General features: G+C 45.7%; 1 protein-coding gene across 2 annotated transcripts in view; it reads left to right on the forward strand.

Annotated features, from left to right (window-relative positions):
• Positions 1–19,963, forward strand: part of LOC106606222 (tubulin-specific chaperone D) — a 137,601-nt gene that overhangs the window by 45,275 nt on the left and 72,363 nt on the right. For both annotated transcript variants that reach the window (XR_014392597.1, XM_082976299.1), the window contains exons 15-18: positions 4,601–4,757; positions 12,657–12,714; positions 13,197–13,226; positions 13,927–14,012. Coding sequence is in view for 1 of the 2 variants with exons in the window: in XM_082976299.1 (XP_082832425.1) it covers positions 4,601–4,757; positions 12,657–12,714; positions 13,197–13,226; positions 13,927–14,012 (331 nt within the window). In the remaining variant the exon portion in view is untranslated. The remainder of the gene's footprint in view (positions 1–4,600; positions 4,758–12,656; positions 12,715–13,196; positions 13,227–13,926; positions 14,013–19,963) is intronic.

Here is a 19,963-nt window from a genome sequence, read left to right on the forward strand (position 1 = left end):
GGGCATTAAGGTGGGCAGGGCAAAGCTTAGACATACTTCTCTTAAATACGCAATCATGAATCCAGTCCCATCTTTAAATGTCTGTTTGAGCAAAGTGTTTTAACACAAGTTCCCACAACACCCTGAGGATGATAGACATTTGCAATAATGGAAAAGGTCATTTTGCATTCAGGTAAATAAGGGTGTTGTTGGCTGTGGCGCTGGTGTTGACCTCTACCTGTCGCTTTATGACAGCGCCAGTCTTTTTAATGTCCAGTGTCAACATTGAAAATGGATACTTTAGAAAATGAATGACCTCAGACTTTGTATCTTAGTATATCTAAAGCCCAAATCAACCAGTTTTTTTTTTTTGTGAACGAGCGTGTACACGCTGGAATTAGAAAGAAAACAGACGGGCCGGGAGCCAACTGCATCATGTGCTTCAAATTAGAAAGCGCGTCTATCTTTCTCCTACCTGCTCGAAGCAATGCTGCTAGTGAGTGGATAAACTGACAGAAAATAGACTTTGTGCATTAAGTCTGGAATTAACATGTATAGTCAAAGTTGTGTCTATTTAGTGTTGTTAAGTTCAGCTGCCAGTACCAATAATACATATTTGAGACTTTATGCCTGCCTACCTGGGCTCTGAGTGGCGCTGCGGTCTAAGGCACTGCATCTCAGTGCAAGAGGCGTCACTACAGGCACCCTGGTTCAAATCCAGGCTGTATCACAATCGGCCGCGATTGGGAGTCCCATAGGGCGGCACACAATTGGCCCAGCGTCGTCCGGGTTTGGCTGGGGTAGGCCGTCATTGTAAATAAATTAAATAAAAAGGTTTTAAAAAAATGACCTTTGTTGATTTTGAGCGCAGGCATATAGCCTAGGCAGGCTATGACTGGGAAACTGAAGGAATGAGACTAGCTGCATTCTTTATCGGAATACAGTGCATTCAGAAAGTATTCAGACCCCTTGACTTTTCCCACATTTTGTTACGTTACAGCCTTATTCTAAAATGGATGAAATACAAAAATGTCCTCATCAATCTACACACAATACCCCATAATGACATCACAATACCCCATAATGACAGTGTTTTTAGATATTTTTTGGGACATTTTTGCAAAAATAAAAATAAAAAACAGAAATACCTTATTTACATAAGTATTCAGACTCTTTGCTATGCGGCTCAAAATTGAGCTCAGGTGCATCCTGTTTCCATTGATGATCCTTGAGATGTTTCTACAACTTGATTGGAGTCCACCTGTGGTAAATTCAATTGATTGGACATGATTTGGAAAGGCACACACCTGTCTATATAAGGTCCCACAGTTGACAGTGCATGTCAGAGCAAGAACCAAGCCATGAGGTCGAAGGAATTGTCCGTAGAGCTCTGAGACAGGATTGTGTCGAGGCACAGATCTGGGGAAGGGTACCAAAAAATGTCTGCAGGTTTGGAGGTTCCCAAGAACACAGTGGCCTCCATCATTCTTAAATGGAAGAAGTTTCGATCCACCAAGACTCTTCCTAGAGCTGGCCACCCGGCCAAACTGAGCAATCAGGTGAGAAGAGCCTTGGTCAGGGAGGTGACTCTCAGAGCGGCAGAGTTTTTCAGCGGCAGGGACTCGGAGACTAGTCAGGATCGAGGGAAGGTGAACGGGGCAAAGTACAGAGAGATCCTTGATGAAAACCTGCTCCAGAGAGCTCAGGACCTCAGATTGGGGTGAAGGGTCACCTTCTAACAGGACAATGACCCTAAGCACACAACCAAGACAACACAGGAGTGGCTTCAGGACAAGTCTCTGCATGTCCTTGAGTGGCCCAGCCAGAGCCCGGACTTGAACCCGATCGAACATCTCTGGGGAGAACTGAAAGTAGCTGCGCAGCGACGCTCCCCATCCAACCTGACAGAGCTTGAGAGCATCTGCAGAGAAGAATGGGAGAAACTCCCCAAATACAGGTGTGCCAAGCTTGTAGCGTCATACCCAAGAAGACTTGAGGCTGTAATCGCAGCCAAAGGTGCTTCAACAAAGTACTGAGTTAAGGGTCTGAATACTTATGTAAATGTGATATTTCAGTTTTTGCTTTGTCAATTTAATCCATTTTAAAATAGGGCTGTAACTTAACAAAATGTGGTAAAAGTCAAGGCGTCTGAATACTTTCTGAATACACTGTACGTAGTGAACACAACAATGGATTGTCATTACATGAAGTTGTTATAAACGCTACACCGTGTTGGACCCTCTCTACTCCAGCACGCTAAATTTGACTGTTGGATGTGATTTCGGCTGAGGTAGTTTACGCATGGCTGTTATCAGCTTTCATTTCTGATGAGTCATGTCTCAATGCTTTTCCCTCTCCAGTTCTCAGGTAGTTTGTATCAGATAATTAGATTGTGTAAAATGTGGGCAAAACTAGTTGAAATTATGTAATTTCAACAAGTTTTGCCTTGGTCATATGCCGTACACAGTCATACGAGTTGGAGCTGCTTATTCCACCACAGTGGTTAAAACTATCAAATGGTTTCTCTCTTGGCAGTAAAAGATGTGTGAGGTGTTGGTTTACAGCGACACTATTAACCCCACCAGTCTCTGAGTGTCTTGCGTCAGAGTGAACCACAGAGGCCAGGGCCAATGAGGCGAGGACAGGAAGAGGATCTGATAGGTGGCATGACTTAGAATCCCACATGAACTACAAGCTGCCATAATGATACAACCGTTGTCAGGGGAGATGGATAAACCTATGATGTGATTGGTCTTATGGACCAATTTAGTAAAACAGTAATAATACATTATAATACAGCTGTGTGTACCTTACACCACTAAAACGGCAATCACACAATTTTAATCAATGAGTTATATATCATTTTATTAATGACCTACAGTGGGGGGAAAAAGTATTTGATCCCCTGCTGATTTTGTACGTTTGCCCATTTACAAAGAAATGATCAGTCTATAATTTTAATGGTAGGTTTATATGAACAGTGAGAGACAGAATAACAACAAAAAAATCCAGAAAAACGCATGTCAAAAATGTTATAAAATGATTAGCATTTTAATGAGGGAAGTAAGTATTTGACCCCTCTGCAAAACATGACTTAGTACTTGGTGGCAAAACCCTTGTTGGCAATCACAGAGGTCAGATGTTTCTTGTAGTTGGCCACCAGGTTTGTACACATCTCAGGAGGGATTTTGTCCCACTCCTCTTTGCAGATCTTCTCCAAGTCATTAAGGTTTCGAGGCTGATGTTTGGCAACTCGAACCTTCAGCTCCCTCCACAGATTTTCTATGGGATTAAGGTCTGGAGACTGGCTAGGCCACTCCAGGACCTTAATGTGCTTCTTCTTGAGCCACTCCTTTGTTGCCTTGGCCGTGTGTTTTGGGTCATTGTCATGCTGGAATACCCATCCACGATCCATTTTCAATACCCTGGCTGAGGGAAGGAGGTTCTCACCCAAGATTTGACGGTACATGGCCCCGTCCATCGTCCCTTTGATGCGGTGAAGTTGTCCTGTCCCCTTAGCAGAAAAACACCCCCAAAGCATAATGTTTCCACCTCCATGTTTGACGGTGGAGATGGTGTTCTTGGGGTCATAGGCAGCATTCCTCCTCCTCCAAACATGGTGAGTTGAGTTGATGTCAAAGAGCTCCATTTTGGTCTCATCTGACCACAACACTTTCACCAGTTGTCCTCTGAGTCATTCAGATGTTCATTGAAAAACTTCAGACGGGCATGTATATGTGCTTTCTTGAGCAGGGGGACCTTGCGGGCGCTGCAGGATTTCAGTCCTTCACGGCGTAGTGTGTTACCAATAGTTTTCTTGGTGACTATGGTCCCAGCTGCCTTGAGATCATTGACAAGATCCTCCCGTGTAGTTCTGGGCTGATTCCTCACCATTCTCATGATCATTGCAACTCCACGAGGTGAGATCTTGCATGGAGCCCCAGGCCGAGGGATATGGACAGTTCTTTTGTGTTTCTTCCATTTGCGAATAATCGCGCCAAATGTTGTCACCTTCTCACCAAGCTGCTTGGCGATGGTCTTGTAGCCCATTCCAGCCTTGTGTAGGTCTACAATCTTGTCCCTGACATACTTGGAGAGCTCTTTGGTCTTGGCCATGGTGGAGAGTTGGGAATGTTATTGATTGATTGCTTCTGTGGACGGGTGCCTTTTTTACAGTTAACAAGCTGCGGTTAGGAGCACTCCCTTTAAGAGTGTGCTCCTAATCTCAGCTCGTTACCTGTATAAAAGACACCTGGGAGCCAGAAATCTTTCTGTTTGAGAGGGGGTCAAATACTTATTTCCCTCATTAAAATGCAAATAAATTTATAACATTTCTGACATGCGTTTTTCTGGATATTTCTGTTGTTATTCTGTCTCTCACTGTTCTAATAAACCTACCATTAAAATTATAGACTGACCCTTTCTTTGTCAGTGGGCAAACGTATAAAATCAGCAGGGGATCAAATACTTTTTATACTTTTTCCCCCCACTGTACATATGAAGTTCTAATGAACTGCTTATACACTACTTCTGAACTGTTTAAGATGTTATTTTTGTCTGTGGACTACTCATTTGTCTCTCGCTCTCGCTCTCTCGCTCACTCTTTTCCCCTCCCCCCCAGTGGTGCCTCTGATCCTGAAGGCCTTGGTCTATGATGAAAAGAGAGGAGCGTGTAGTGTTGGTTCTAACGTACGAGACGCAGCCTGCTACGTCTGTTGGGCCTTTGCCAGGGCCTACGAACCCACCGAGCTGAAGCCCTTCGTCACGCAGATCGCCTGGTAACACTCCTCTACTTCTTCATCATCCTCCTCCTCTGTCTCTCTGACCCCGGTCGGGGTCAATTCCGTTTTTAATTTTCTCTGTTCAGTTAGTGAATTGATGTCAATTGAAAACTTGCAGATCTCAAAGTCGGATTCTGCCCTAATAATAGAGAAGGTTAAACATGGGCTTTTAGATTACAGAATGTTTAAATTTTTTAAATAAATGTTTTATTTAACCTTTATTTAACTAGGCAGGTCAGTTAATAGCAAATTCTTATTTTCAATGACGGCCTAGGAACAGTGGGTTACTGCCTTGTTCAGGGGCAGAACGACAGATTTTTACCTTGTCAGCTCGGGGATTCGATCTAGCAACCTTTCAGTTACTAGTCCAACGCTCTAACCACTAGGCTACCTGCCGCCCCTACACTCTAACCACTATACTACCTGCCGCCCCTACACTCTAACCACTAAACTACCTGCCGCCCCTACACTCTAACCACTAGGCTACCTGCCGCCCCTACACTCTAACCACCAGACTACCTGCCGCCCCAACACTCTAACCACCAGACTACCTGCCGCCCCAACACTCTAACCACCAGACTACCTGCCGCCCCAACACTCTAACCACCAGACTACCTGCCGCCCCTACACTCTAACCACTAGGCTAGCTGCCGCCCCGGCCAAATATAGTCCAACAAACACTTTTCACTTCAAGATCTCATTAGAATTGTCCTTAGTACTTCACAGCAGCATAAATAACAGTTACCGTAATTTTCGGACTATTGAGCGCACCTGAATATAAGCCGCACCCACTGAATTTTATTTTTTTATTTTTTTTGAACATAAATAAGCCGCACATGTATATAAGCCGCAGGTCCCTACCGGTACATTGAAACAAATGAACTTTACACAGGCTTTAACGAAACACGACTTGTAACAAAAATAAACAGGCTTTAACGAAACACGGCTTGTAACAAAAATAAACAGGCTTTAACGAAACACGGCTTGTAACAAAAATAAATAGGCTTTAACGAAACACGGCTTGTAACAAAAATAAATAGGCTTTAACGAAACACGGCTTGTAACAAAAATAAATAGGCTTTAACGAAACACGGCTTGTAACAAAAATAAATAGACTTTAACGAAACACGGCTTGTAACAAAAATAAATAGGCTTTAACGAAACACGGCTTGTAACAAAAATAAAAAAATTAGCAGTAAGCTTTAGTTGTCTTTTTGCACTGAGTCAATTCCTCACGCTGCTGTTTCCAACGTCTTATCATCGACTCATTAAGACCAAGCTCCCGTGCAGCAGCTTTCCTTTTCCAACAGCCAGATGAATCGCCTTCAACTTGAATGCTGCGTCATATTCATTTCTCCGTGTCTTTGCCATGATGAGGGTGACAAAATGACTACTGTAATCAGAATGATGGGACGTTTGAGAGCGCTCGATTTAATCGAAACAGTAAACAAAAAAGTTGTTTGACTTTAACCCGTTTGGCAATTTCATTGGTCTACTGAAAGCTTCATGCCGCCAAAAAACTGAGCACGTCACAGAATGTGTTTTTTTTGGAAGAAAAAAAATTGAAAGCCGGAAAAATCCATATATTAGCCTCGTCATTGTTTAAGCCGCGAGGTTCAAAGTTAGTAAAGTAAGATAAATCATCCCAGTTGTTGACGGCTGTGGACAGAGAGATGTAAAGACAGCTATATAGAGATAACATGACCTAAATGACACCCATGAATACACCACAGGCCTTTAGTATCACAGCTGAATACACCACAGGCCTTTAGTGTCACAGCTGAATACACCACAGGCCTTTAGTGTCACAGCTGAATACACCACAGGCCTTTAGTGTCACAGCTGAATACACCACAGGCCTTTAGTGTCACAGCTGAATACACCACAGGCCTTTAGTATCACAGCTGAATACACCACAGGCCTTTAGTGTCACAGCTGAATACACCACAGGCCTTAGCGCTGATGAAACCAGGTTAAATAAGGATTTTTATGCCTTGAGACAATTGAGGCATGGATTGTGTATGTGTGCCATTCAGAGGGTGAATGGGCAAGACTAAAGATTTAAGTGCCTTTGAACGGGGTATGGTAGAAGGTACAAGGTGTGTCAAGAACTGCATCGCTGCTGGGTTTTTCACGCTCAACAGTTTCCTGTGTGTATCAAGAATGGTCCATCCCCCAAAGGACATCCAACTTGACACAACTGTGGGAAGCATTGGAGTCAACATGGGCCAGCATCCCTGTGGAACGCTTTCAACACCTTGTAGAGTCCATGGCCTGAAGAATTGAGGCTGTTCTGAGGGCAAAAGGGGGGTGCAACTCAATATTAGTAAGGTGTTTCTAATGTTTTGTACACTCAGTGTAGCTGCCTGTTTCAAATAATTTTTGGATGCAATTTTTGGGGGCATTTTTGCCTCTTATCACTTTGTTGTTGTGAATAAGCGCATTGTCATATGTCCCCATCTACACAAGGCTACTAGGCTACTTCTGCCTTCTTGCTATGCAATACTTCACCCACTAGAAACAGTGTGTACGCACTGTCTGGTCTACAGTTTGAAGGAGGATAAGCACTTTTTATAAATGCCAACTTTTGCGTGAAAACCGGTGCGCTGGTGTTTTGGGAAATATGTGTACACACCGTTTTCTAAATGAGGACCCTGGTATTTTCATATCAGCAGTATGACAGCTGTAAGTTGTTATTCACTGCCTCAAACCAGTTCTTCTGTCTTTCTGTTAGCTCCCTGCCCCCCCCCCCCCCCCCCCTCTCTAACTCCCATTCTCTCTCTTTGTCTGATTATCCTCAATCTATCTCTCTTAGAAATACTTTCTTGTTTGGTTTAAATCACCGTTTAATAATAAAAATGTAATACCTCAACGAATTCTAACTGATCTCAGAATATGTTGTATGAACTCATACTCCCCAGTAACAACGGTATCATATGTCCTGGGGCCGTTATCGTAGTTCCCAGTAACAACGGTATCATATGTACTGGGGTCGTTATCGTAGTTCCCAGTAACAACGGTATCATATGTACTGGGGTTCCCAGTAACAACGGTATCATATGTACTGGGGTCGTTATCGTAGTTCCCAGTAACAACGGTATCATATGTACTGGGGTCGTTATCGTAGTTCCCAGTAACAACGGTATCATATGTACTGGGGTCGTTGTCGTAGTTCCCAGTAACAACGGTATCATATGTACTGGGGTCGTTATCGTAGTTCCCAGTAACAACGGTATCATATGTACTGGGGTCGTTGTCGTAGTTCCCAGTAACAACGGTATCATATGTACTGGGGTCGTTATCGTAGTTCCCAGTAACAACGGTATCATATGTACTGGGGTCGTTATCGTAGTTCCCAGTAACAACGGTATCATATGTGCTGGGGTCGTTATCGTAGTTCCCAGTAACAACGGTATCATAAGTACTGGGGTCGTTATCGTAGTTCCCAGTAACAACGGTATCATATGTACTGGGGTCGTTATCATAGTTCCCAGTAACAACGGTATCATATGTCCTGGGGTCGTTATCGTAGTTCCCAGTAACAACGGTATCATATGTCCTGGGGTCGTTATCGTAGTTCCCAGTAACAACGGTATCATATGTACTGGGGTCGTTATCGTAGTTCCCAGTAACAACGGTATCATATGTACTGGGGTTCCCAGTAACAACGGTATCATATGTACTGGGGTCGTTATCGTAGTTCCCAGTAACAACGGTATCATATGTACTGGGGTCGTTATCGCAAGCCTCTGCCTCTCCTCATCCACACCTCAAGGTGTAGACTACAAGCCTCTATCTCTTCCTCTCTTCATCCACACCTCAACGTAGACCACAAACATCTATCTCTGCCTCTCCTCATCCACACCTCAACGTGTAGACTACAAGCCTCTATCTCTGCCTCTCCTCATCCACACCTCAAGGTGTAGACTACAAGGCTCTATCTCTGCCTGCTCCTCATCCACACCTCAACATGATGAAACCATCTCCCTCTGGCTGTTAAGCCATACGACGTGTCTAACTGGTTTGGTTTGGAGCACTGTCCAGGCTTAATGTATTTCACAGACAGGCAGGCAGACGCTCCTTTGTCCCTGAAAGGATTTAAGGTGACTGAAGGTGTTAATGTTACTGTGGATGAGTGGGTTGTTTCTTGCCATGCTGAGGAGAGGGTGATGAGAGGAGGAAGTGATGAGTGGAGGGCCTTGGTTGTCAGTCAGGTATCTCTGTGTGTTCAGGTCTCTGGTGTACCTCTTAACTGTGCATGACTCCACACCTGTCCTGCCTGTGTCTGCAGAGAAGTTGACGTTCATTTACATGCCCCTCCCTCCCTCCCTCCCTCCCTCCCTGGACATGTCTGGGCCTGTGGGACCCTGTGACTCTGCAGACTAGCTCCCCCCCCACACACACACACACACCAGCCTCCCGCTCCCTGCCGCCAGCCTTGCCAGGTTTCGCCTGGCGCGGTTGGTTTCGGTGGCTGTTTGGTACCGGGGCTCAGGCAAGCTCAGTCCTGCTCCAGATTCATCAAAGCCTCGTGACATTTTTACTCCACTTTAGTGTGGCATTTACATATCCACACACACACACACACACACACACACACACACATGCACAGGGGGGTACACACACAGACACTGTGCTTGGTCACTATTAAACACTGGAACTCACACAGGATATAAGGTGCAGGATGTCCCCAGGGGAACTCTCCTCCTCAGATAAGACTCTCGTTCTTTCTTTTCCTCCCCCCAGTCCATGGACTGTTGCCTCACTGAACCCACAGTGGTTAGTCAGGGTTAGTGTCCAGGGACAGAGAGAACACAGTTAGTCAGGTTCGGGTTAGTGTCCAGGGACAGAGAGAACAGAGTCAGGTTAGGGTTAGTGTCCAGGGACAGAGAGAACACAGTCAGGTTAGGGTTAGTGTCCAGGGACAGAGAGAACACAGTCAGGTTAGGGTTAGTGTCCAGGGACAGAGAGAACACAGTCAGGTTAGGGTTAGTGTCCAGGGACAGAGGGAACAGACTTAGTCAGGTTAGGGTTAGTGTCCAGGGACAGAGGGAACATAGTTAGTCAGGTTAGGGTTAGTGTCCAGGGACAGAGAGAACAGAGTTAGTCAGGTTAGGGTTAGTGTCCAGGGACAGAGAGAACAGAGTTAGTCAGGTTAGGGTTAGTGTCCAGGGACAGAGGGAACAGAGTTAGTCAGGTTAGGGTTAGTGTCCAGGGACAGAGGGAACAGAGTTAGTCAGGTTAGGGTTAGTGTCCAGGGACAGAGAGAACAGAGTTAGTCAGGTTAGGGTTAGTGTCCAGGGACAGAGAGAACACAGTCAGGTTAGGGTTAGTGTCCAGGGACAGAGAGAACAGAGTTAGTCAGGTTAGGGTTAGTGTCCAGGGACAGAGAGAACACAGTCAGGTTAGGGTTAGTGTCCAGGGACAGAGGGAACATAGTTAGTCAGGTTAGGGTTAGTGTCCAGGGACAGAGGGAACATAGTTAGTCAGGTTAGGGTTAGTGTCCAGGGACAGAGGGAACAGAGTTAGTCAGGTTAGGGTTAGTGTCCAGGGACAGAGGGAACATAGTTAGTCAGGTTAGGGTTAGTGTCCAGGGACAGAGGGAACAGAGTTAGTCAGGTTAGGGTTAGTGTCCAGGGACAGAGAGAACACAGTCAGGTTAGGGTTAGTGTCCAGGGACAGAGAGAACACAGTCAGGTTAGGGTTAGTGTCCAGGGACAGAGGGAACAGAGTTAGTCAGGTTAGGGTTAGTGTCCAGGGACAGAGAGAACAGACTTAGTCAGGTTAGGGTTAGTGTCCAGGGACAGAGAGAACAGAGTTAGTCAGGTTAGGGTTAGTGTCCAGGGACAGAGAGAACACAGTCAGGTTAGGGTTAGTGTCCAGGGACAGAGAGAACACAGTCAGGTTAGGGTTAGTGTCCAGGGACAGAGAGAACAGAGTTAGTCAGGTTAGGGTTAGTGTCCAGGGACAGAGGGAACAGAGTTAGTCAGGTTAGGGTTAGTGTCCAGGGACAGAGGGAACAGAGTTAGTCAGGTTAGGGTTAGTGTCCAGGGACAGAGGGAACAGAGTTAGTCAGGTTAGGGTTAGTGTCCAGGGACAGAGAGAACAGAGTTAGTCAGGTTAGGGTTAGTGTCCAGGGACAGAGAGAAGAGTGGGAGAGCCAGCAGAGCTTGGGGCAGTTTCTCCCTCCCTGCCTGGCGGCCTGGCTGGTTGGGTGGCTGGTTGGGTGGCTGGCTGGCGGCCTGGCTGGGTGGCTGGCTGGCGGCCTGGCTGGTTGGGTGGCTGGCGGCCTGGCTGGTTGGGTGGCTGGCGGCCTGGCTGGTTGGGTGGCTGGCGGCCTGGCTGGTTGGGTGGCTGGCTGGCGGCCTGGCTGGTTGGGTGGCTGGCTGGCGGCCTGGCTGGTTGGGTGGCTGGCTGGCTGGTTGGGTGGCTGGCGGCCTGGCTGGTTGGGTGGCTGGTTGGGTGGCTGGCTGGCGGCCTGGCTGGTTGGGTGGCTGGCTGGCTGGTTGGGTGGCTGCCTGGCTGGTTGGGTGGCTGGCTGGGTGGCTGCCTGGCGGCCTGGCTGGTTGGGTGGCTGGCTGGCGGCCTGGCTGGTTGGGTGGCTGGCTGGCTGGTTGGGTGGCTGGCTGGCTGGTTGGGTGGCTGGCGGCCTGGCTGGTTGGGTGGCTGGTTGGGTGGCTGGCTGGCGGCCTGGCTGGTTGGGTGGCTGCCTGGCTGATTGGGTGGCTGCCTGGCTGGTTGGGTGGCTGGCTGGGTGGCTGCCTGGCGGCCTGGCTGGTTGGGTGGCTGCCTGGCTGCCTGGCTGGTTGGGTGGCTGCCTGGCGGCCTGGCTGGTTGGGTGGCTGCCTGGCGGCCTGGCTGGTTGGGTGGCTGCCTGGCGGCCTGGCTGGTTGGGTGGCTGGCTGGCGGCCTGGCTGGTTGGGTGGCTGGCTGTCAGAGGAACTGGGTATCCCTCAGCAGCCTAGTTCACACACCTACACCTTCCTATGACACTTAGAGGGAGGACAAAAAGAGATTGGAAAAGAGGGAGGACAGAAATGGGTGGATGATTTGTAAGGAGAGAGAATGGATGTCAACAGTGTGATTAAAGAGGGGGCCCGGAGTCAGTGACTACAGGAGGGGGCCCGGAGTCAGTGACTACAGGAGGGGGCCCGGAGTCAGTGACTACAGGAGGGGGCCCGGAGTCAGTGACTACAGGAGGGGGCCCGGAGTCAGTGACTACAGGAGGGGGCCCGGAGTCAGTGACTACAGGAGGGGGCCCGGAGTCAGTGACTACAGGAGGGGGCCCGGAGTCAGTGACTACAGGAGGGGGCCCGGAGTCAGTGACTACAGGAGGGGGCCCGGAGTCAGTGACTACAGGAGGGGGCCCGGAGTCAGTGACTACAGGAGGGGGCCCGGAGTCAGTGACTACAGGAGGGGCCCGGAGTCAGTGACTACAGGAGGGGCCCGGAGTCAGTGACTACAGGAGGGGCCCGGAGTCAGTGACTACAGGAGGGCCCGGAGTCAGTGACTACAGGAGGGCCCGGAGTCAGTGACTACAGGAGGGCCCGGAGTCATATGTAATCATACATTCCTTCAGGTTGTTGTTGTTGATACAATGTCAACTTGTTGAATTTGGTTCTCAGCCCAGATTAGGTTGTTTTTCTTCAGTTGGTCGACCAAGAAACTGGCTAACACTTTACTTGGTAGTTTAGTAGTTCATACTTTTATCAACAATCACAAGGTCAAACTTGGGTGATCTGTTTTGTTCTTCAAGGGTTCTCTCCTGTCCGGTCATAGCAATGACTTCACTGTGGCCCAACACCCAATACAAAGGCATTAAGGTAATACATTCACCTGCCTGCCTGTGTATCAGTGTGTTTATCTGTCTATCCATTTGTCTCTCTCTCTTTTCAGTGCTCTGGTGATCACTGCTGTGTTTGACCGAAACATCAACTGTCGTAGAGCTGCATCAGTGAGTGACCACACTTTCTATCAGATCTCACTACTGACTATTATCTAACTACTGTCTCTTAGACCCTGTCATTTCTATCAGATCTCACTACTGACTATTATCTAACTACTGTCTCTTAGACCCTGTCATTTCTATCAGATCTCACTACTGACTATTATCTAACTACTGTCTCTTAGACCCTGTCATTTCTATCAGATCTCACTACTGACTATTATCTAACTACTGTCTCTTAGACCCTGTCATTTCTATCAGATCTCACTACTGACTATTATCTAACTACTGTCTCTTAGACCCTGTCATTTCTATCAGATCTCACTACTGACTATTATCTAACTACTGTCTCTTAGACCCTGTCATTTCTATCAGATCTCACTACTGACTATTATCTAACTACTGTCTCTTAGACCCTGTCATTTCTATCAGATCTCACTACTGACTATTATCTAACTTCTAAACTGTGTATTTTTCTCTTTCTCTCCCAGGCTGCCTTCCAGGAGAATGTGGGAAGACAGGTTTGTGAACCCAGTTACCAAAATCATAGGTTATTAGTTATTACATGCTATGATACACAGTACATTTGAATTATAATGATCACCTACCATCCAGGTGTAACTGTAACGTGCCCTGACTGTCACTAAAGTCCTCTAAACAGATCACCTACCATCCAGGTGTAACTGTAACGTGGCCTGACTGTCACTAAAGTCCTCTAAACAGATCACCTACCATCCAGGTGTAACTGTAACGTGCCCTGACTGTCACTAAAGTCCTCTAAACAGATCAACAACTGCCAGAAAACTAAATTCTGTGCTGATCAAGAAATGCCTACACTGACTTGGCCACAGGCATAGATGAATATGCTTTGTGTGCCGCCAGCACTTGCCAAGCTTGGCATCAGATCTAGTGACTCGTTATCGGAATGTACTTACCATTGAGATTTCATATTATTTCAAATGTTCATATTATTCAACTGTTCATATCATTAATTGTGGCTCGTATTGTATACCATGGGTTTACTGATGGACACAGAAGTGTTTTGGTAACCTTGCCTGAGACCTGGAGATTTGTGTTAGCTCCCTGGTCTAATGCATAGGCTTTAGCTCAGCGGGGCTAACAGGAGACCTGGGTTCGAACCCAGACGGTCACACTGAAACCACTGTTCTCTTGGTACATAAGTAAAACCATAGATGTGATCCCTTGCCTCTCTGTCTCCAGGGCACATTCCCCTACGGTATCGACATAGTAGTAGCAGCTGACTACTTTGCTGTTGGGAACCTGAACAACTGTTACCTGACCATCAGGTGAGTTAAAGATACTCTACAGAGGTTTGACCTCTAGGGGAGCTCTTGAGCCAAGATGGACCTCCTTAATAACTAGACACAGTCTATTAACCAGGTTTCCATCCAACCTTTTCATGAGGAGGAATTACCTGACGCGTGAAAAAAGTCACTACCGGGAATGTGGGTACAGTATCTTTTTGTGTCTATAAAATGTATTATGCGAGAAAGAGCGGTGGAAACGCCTTTATGCGCTAATATACAGTACCATTCAAAGGTTTGGACACACCTACTCATTCCAGGGTGTGCCAAGAGTGTGCAGAGCTGTCATTAAGGCAAAGAATCTCATATACAATATATTTTGATTTATTTAACACTTTTTTTGGTTACTACATGGTTCCCTATGTTATTTAATAGTTTTAATGTCTTCTCTATTAATCTACAATATAGAATATAGTAAAAATAAAGAAAAACCCTTGAATGAGTAGGTGTGTCCACATTTCTGACTGGTACTGTAGATATAATAATCATCATATTGAAGTAAAACTTGGAGTCAGGTGATGATATGGTGTGTTGTCCTCCCACTACCACTCAGGTAACATGCAGGTTAATAAGGTACAGATGAAATAAGTTGTGATGAACTTTACAGGGAGGTGAAAGTGCACAGTGATGAGCTTGATGTTCATTTACCAATAAATATCGACTGTCTTATTCTGGTGACGTGATGATCGATGCTTCGATACTTGGCTGCCGTTTGACAAATCAAAACAATCTAAGTTATGTCCATAATAATGTTATCATGTAGACCAGCCTACCCGCATTGTAAATAATGTCATCATGTAGACCAGCCTACCCGCATTGTAAATAATGTCATCATGTAGACCAGCCTACCCGCATTGTAAATAATGTCATCATGTAGACCAGCCTACCCGCATTGTAAATAATGTCATCATGTAGACCAGCCTACCCGCATTGTAAATAATGTCATCATGTAGACCAGCCTACCCGCATTGTAAATAATGTCATCATGTAGACTAGCCTACCCGCATTGTAAATAATGTCATCATGTAGACCAGCCTACCCGCATTGTAAATAATGTCATCATGTAGACCAGCCTACCCGCATTGTAAATAATGTCATCATGTAGACCAGCCTACCCGCATTGTAAATAATGTCATCATGTAGACTAGCCTACCCGCATTGTAAATAATGTCATCATGTAGACCAGCCTACCCGCATTGTAAATAATGTCATCATGTAGACCAGCCTACCCGCATTGTAAATAATGTCATCATGTAGACCAGCCTACCCGCATTGTAAATAATGTCATCATGTAGACCAGCCTACCCGCATTGTAAATAATGTCATCATGTAGACTAGCCTACCCGCACTGTAAATAATGTTATCATGTAGACCAGACTACCCGCATTGTAAATAATGTCATCATGTAGACTAGCCTACCCGCATTGTAAATAATGTCATCATGTAGACCAGCCTACCCGCATTGTAAATAATGTCATCATGTAGACCAGCCTACCCGCATTGTAAATAATGTCATCATGTAGACCAGCCTACCCGCATTGTAAATAATGTCATCATGTAGACTAGCCTACCCGCATTGTAAATAATCTCATCATGTAGGCTAGCCTACCCGCATTGTAAATAATGTTATCATGTAGACTAGCCTACCCGCATTGTAAATAATGTTATCATGTAGACCAGCCTACCCGCATTGTAAATAATGTTATCATGTAGACCAGCCTACCCGTATTGTAAATAATGTACTCATGTAGACTAGCCTACCCGCATTGTAAATAATGTCATCATGTAGACCAGCCTACCCGCATTGTAAATAATGTACTCATGTAGACTAGCCTACCCGCATTGTAAATAATGTCATCATGTAGACTAGCCTACCCGCATTGTAAATAATGTACTCATGTAGACTAGCCTACCCGCATTGTAAATAATGTACTCATGTAGACTAGCCTACCCGCATTGTAAATAATGTCATCATGTAGGCTAGCCTACCCGCATTGTAAATAATCTCATCATGTAGGCCAGCCTACCCGTATTGTAAATAATCTCATGTGGGCTAGCCTACCCGCATTGTAAATAATCTCATCATGTGGGCTAGCCTACCCGCATTGTAATTAATCTCATCATGTAGGCTAGTCTACCCACATTGTAAATAATCTCATCATGTCGGCCAGCCTACCCGCATTGTAAATAATCTCATCATGTGGGCTAGCCTACCCACATTGTAATTGCAAGCTGTTGGCCAGACTACCCACATTGTAATTGCAAGCTGTTGGCCAGAGCACCAAGACCAGTGTGGGTACATTTGTTATGTAACGCAACATTGTTTTTGACAAAACTACTTAATCGCAAAATAAATGTTTATACAGTGAGGGAAAAAAGTATTTGATCCCCTGCTGATTTTGTACGTTTGCCCACTGACAAAGAAATTATCAGTCTATAATTTTAATGGTAGGTTTATTTGAACAGTGAGAGACAGAATAACAACAAAAAAATCCAGAAAAACGCATGTCAGAAATATTATAAATTGATTTGCATTTTAATGAGGGAAATAAGTATTTGACCCACTCTCAATCAGAAAGATTTCTGGCTCCCATGTGTCTTTTATACAGGTAACGAGCTGAGATTAGGAGCACACTCTTAAAGGGAGGGCTCCTAACCGCAGCTTGTTACCTGTAAAAAAAGACACCTATCCACAGAAGCAATCAATCAATCAGATTCCCAACTCTCCACCATGGCCAAGACCAAAGAGCTCTCCAAGGATGTCAGGGACAAGATTCTAGACCTACACAAGGCTGGAATGGGCTACAAGACCATCGCCAAGCAGCTTGGTGAGAAGGTGACAACATTTGGCGCGATTATTCGCAAATGGAAGAAACACAAAAGAACTGTCAATATCCCTCGGGCCTGGGGCTCCATGCAAGATTTCACCTCGTGGAGTTGCAATGATCATGAGAATGGTGAGGAATCAGCCCAGAACTACACGGGAGGATCTTGTCAATGATCTCAAGGCAGCTGGGACCATAGTCACCAAGAAAACTATTGGTAACACACTACGCCGTGAAGGACTGAAATCCTGCAGCGCCCGCAAGGTCCCCCTGCTCAAGAAAGCACATATACATGCCCGTCTGAAGTTTTTCAATGAACATCTGAATGACTCAGAGGACAACTGGTGAAAGTGTTGTGGTCAGATGAGACTAAAATGGAGCTCTTTGACATCAACTCAACTCGCCGTGCTTGGAGGAGGAGGAATGCTGCCTATGACCCCAAGAACACTATCCCCACCGTCAAACATGGAGGTGGAAACATTATGCTTTGGGGGTGTTTTTCTGCTAAGGGGACAGGATAACTTCACCGCATCAAAGGGACGATGGACGGGGCCATGTACCGTCAAATCTTGGATGAGAACCTCCTTCCCTCAGCCAGGGCATTGAAAATGGGTCGTGGATGGGTATTCCAGCATGACAATGACCCAAAACACACGGCCAAGGCAACAAAGGAGTGGCTCAAGAAGAAGCACATTAAGGTCCTGGAGTGGCCTAGCCAGTCTCCAGACCTAAATCCTATAGAAAATCTGTGGAGGGAGCTGAAGGTTCGAGTTGCCAAACGTCAGCCTCGAAACCTTAATGACTTGGAGAAGATCTGCAAAGAGGAGTGGGACAAAATCCCTCCTGAGATGTGTACAAACCTGGTGGCCAACTACAAGAAACATCTGACCTCTGTGATTGCCAACAAGGGTTTTGCCACCAAGTACTAAGTCATGTTTTGCAGAGGGGTCCAATACTTTTTTCCCTCATTAAAATGCTAATCATTTTATAACATTTTTGACATGCGTTTTTCTGGATTTTGTTGTTGTTGTTATTCTGTCTCTCACTGTTCAAATAAACCTACCATTAAAATTATAGACTGATCCTTTCTTTGTAAATGGGCTAACGTACAAAATCAGCAGGGATCAAATACTTTTTCCCCCTACTGTATGCACTAAGTCATCACGCACAGCATTTTATCAGCAACAAACCAGTTTGGTGGAAACACATCTGGTGGGAAAATCTGATACTGTTTTATGCAAATTTTTGAATATTCTCATGAAAGCCAATTGTATGAAACCTAGCTGGTGTCTAGACATGACCTCTTTGGACAGAAAGGGGCATAGACAGGAACAGAGAACAGTATATTACAACACACAGTAACATATCGATATCGATAGAGACACCTGTCCCAGACAGGAGCTTGAAGTGTTCAGCCGGAGTCATAGTTGACAGATGCTGAGACGTGACAGTCAGGTGACCCATTGTGACATAGCTACGTGGCTCTGAGACCACCATCCGCGGTGGGGGACACAGCCCGAACGCGCTCCTCCCCACAATTCCCAACCAACGCGTCTCCGTTACACGTCCTCTATTCATTTGAATGTGTTGACAGTTGGAGAAATTGCTTGAGCTGCACTACAGAGTTTGAAAAATCTCAACGGTCCAATATTGTAGAACACTGCTGTGGTTACGTGTACACATTTAGACCTTCTCAGAGGGTTGTGTCTTTAGAAACCATTTCCCTGGTAGTAGCTTTTACACTACCCAGAACAACAGAACATAGCTGTACTATCTGGCCTTAGTTAAATGGAGCCTGCCCCTTATATTGTAAAAGTCGTTTTTTGTGAAGGAGTGTGCACAGGACAGGTCCTTTATGTTGAACCAGGGACATTTTCTCTTCTTCTCAATGCATCGCTGACGTCTCAGGTATCTGAGCTGTCAAAGCCCTGCCTCTCCGTAGAATGTGACTGTCACCATAGGTGCCCTGAGGCTGTGTCACTGACTGCGTCTGAAATGGCATCCTATTCTCTACCGGCCCTGGTTTAACGTAGTGCACTAGAATGCCATTTCAGACGCAGCCCTGCCTCTCTGTAGAATGTGACTGCCACCATCCTAATCCTATGAGTGACGTCTCTACCACCACCTATACTGTCAGAGTAAACATTGCTCCCACATCATAGAGTAAAACCTGTTAAAGAATGTAGCCCCGGGGGAGACCTACTTCACTTCTGACTGGAGCAGCAGATTACTGTTGAGGCCCAAGATGTTGTTGAGGAAATAAACAATATGACAATATGTTCTGTAGGCTGATGCTAAATGTTGTTGAAAAGGAGCCTTCAAATAGCTGTGTACTGTAGGTAGTTAGTTAGCTGTGTCCAGTACTGTAGTTGGGTAGTTAGCTGTGTCCAGTACTGTAGTTGGGTAGTTAGCTGTGTCCAGTACTGTAGTTGGGTAGTTAGCTGTGTCCAGTACTGTAGGTATTTAGTTAGCTGTGTACTGTAGGTAGTTAGCTGTGTCCAGTACGGTAGTTAGTTAGTTAGCTGTGTACTGTAGGTAGTTAGTTAGTTAGCTGTGTCCAGTACTGTAGGTATTTAGTTAGCTGTGTCCAGTACTGTAGTTAGTTAGTTAGCTGTGTCCAGTACTGTAGTTAGTTAGCTGTGTCCAGTACTGTAGTTAGTTAGCTGTGTCCAGTACTGTAGTTAGCTGTGTCCAGTACTGTAGTTAGTTAGCTGTGTCCAGTACTGTAGTTAGTTAGTTAGCTGTGTCCAGTACTGTAGTTAGTTAGTTAGCTGTGTCCAGTACTGTAGTTAGTTAGTTAGCTGTGTCCAGTACTGTAGTTAGTTAGTTAGCTGTGTCCAGTACTGTAGTTAGCTGTGTCCTGTACTGTAGGTAGTTAGCTGTGTCCAGTACTGTAGTTAGCTGTGTCCTGTACTGTAGGTAGTTAGCTGTGTCCAGTACTGTAGGTAGTTAGTTAGTTAGCTGTGTCCAGTACTGTAGTTAGTTAGTTAGCTGTGTCCTGTACTGTAGGTAGGTGGTTAGTTAGCTGTGTCCTGTACTGTAGGTAGGTGGTTAGTTAGCTGTGTCCAGTACTGTAGGTAGGTAGTTAGTTAGCTGTGTCCAGTACTG

This window comes from Salmo salar, chromosome 06, assembly GCF_965601325.2.
Source record: "Salmo salar chromosome 06, fSalSal1, whole genome shotgun sequence".
Lineage (NCBI taxonomy): Eukaryota > Metazoa > Chordata > Actinopteri > Salmoniformes > Salmonidae > Salmo > Salmo salar.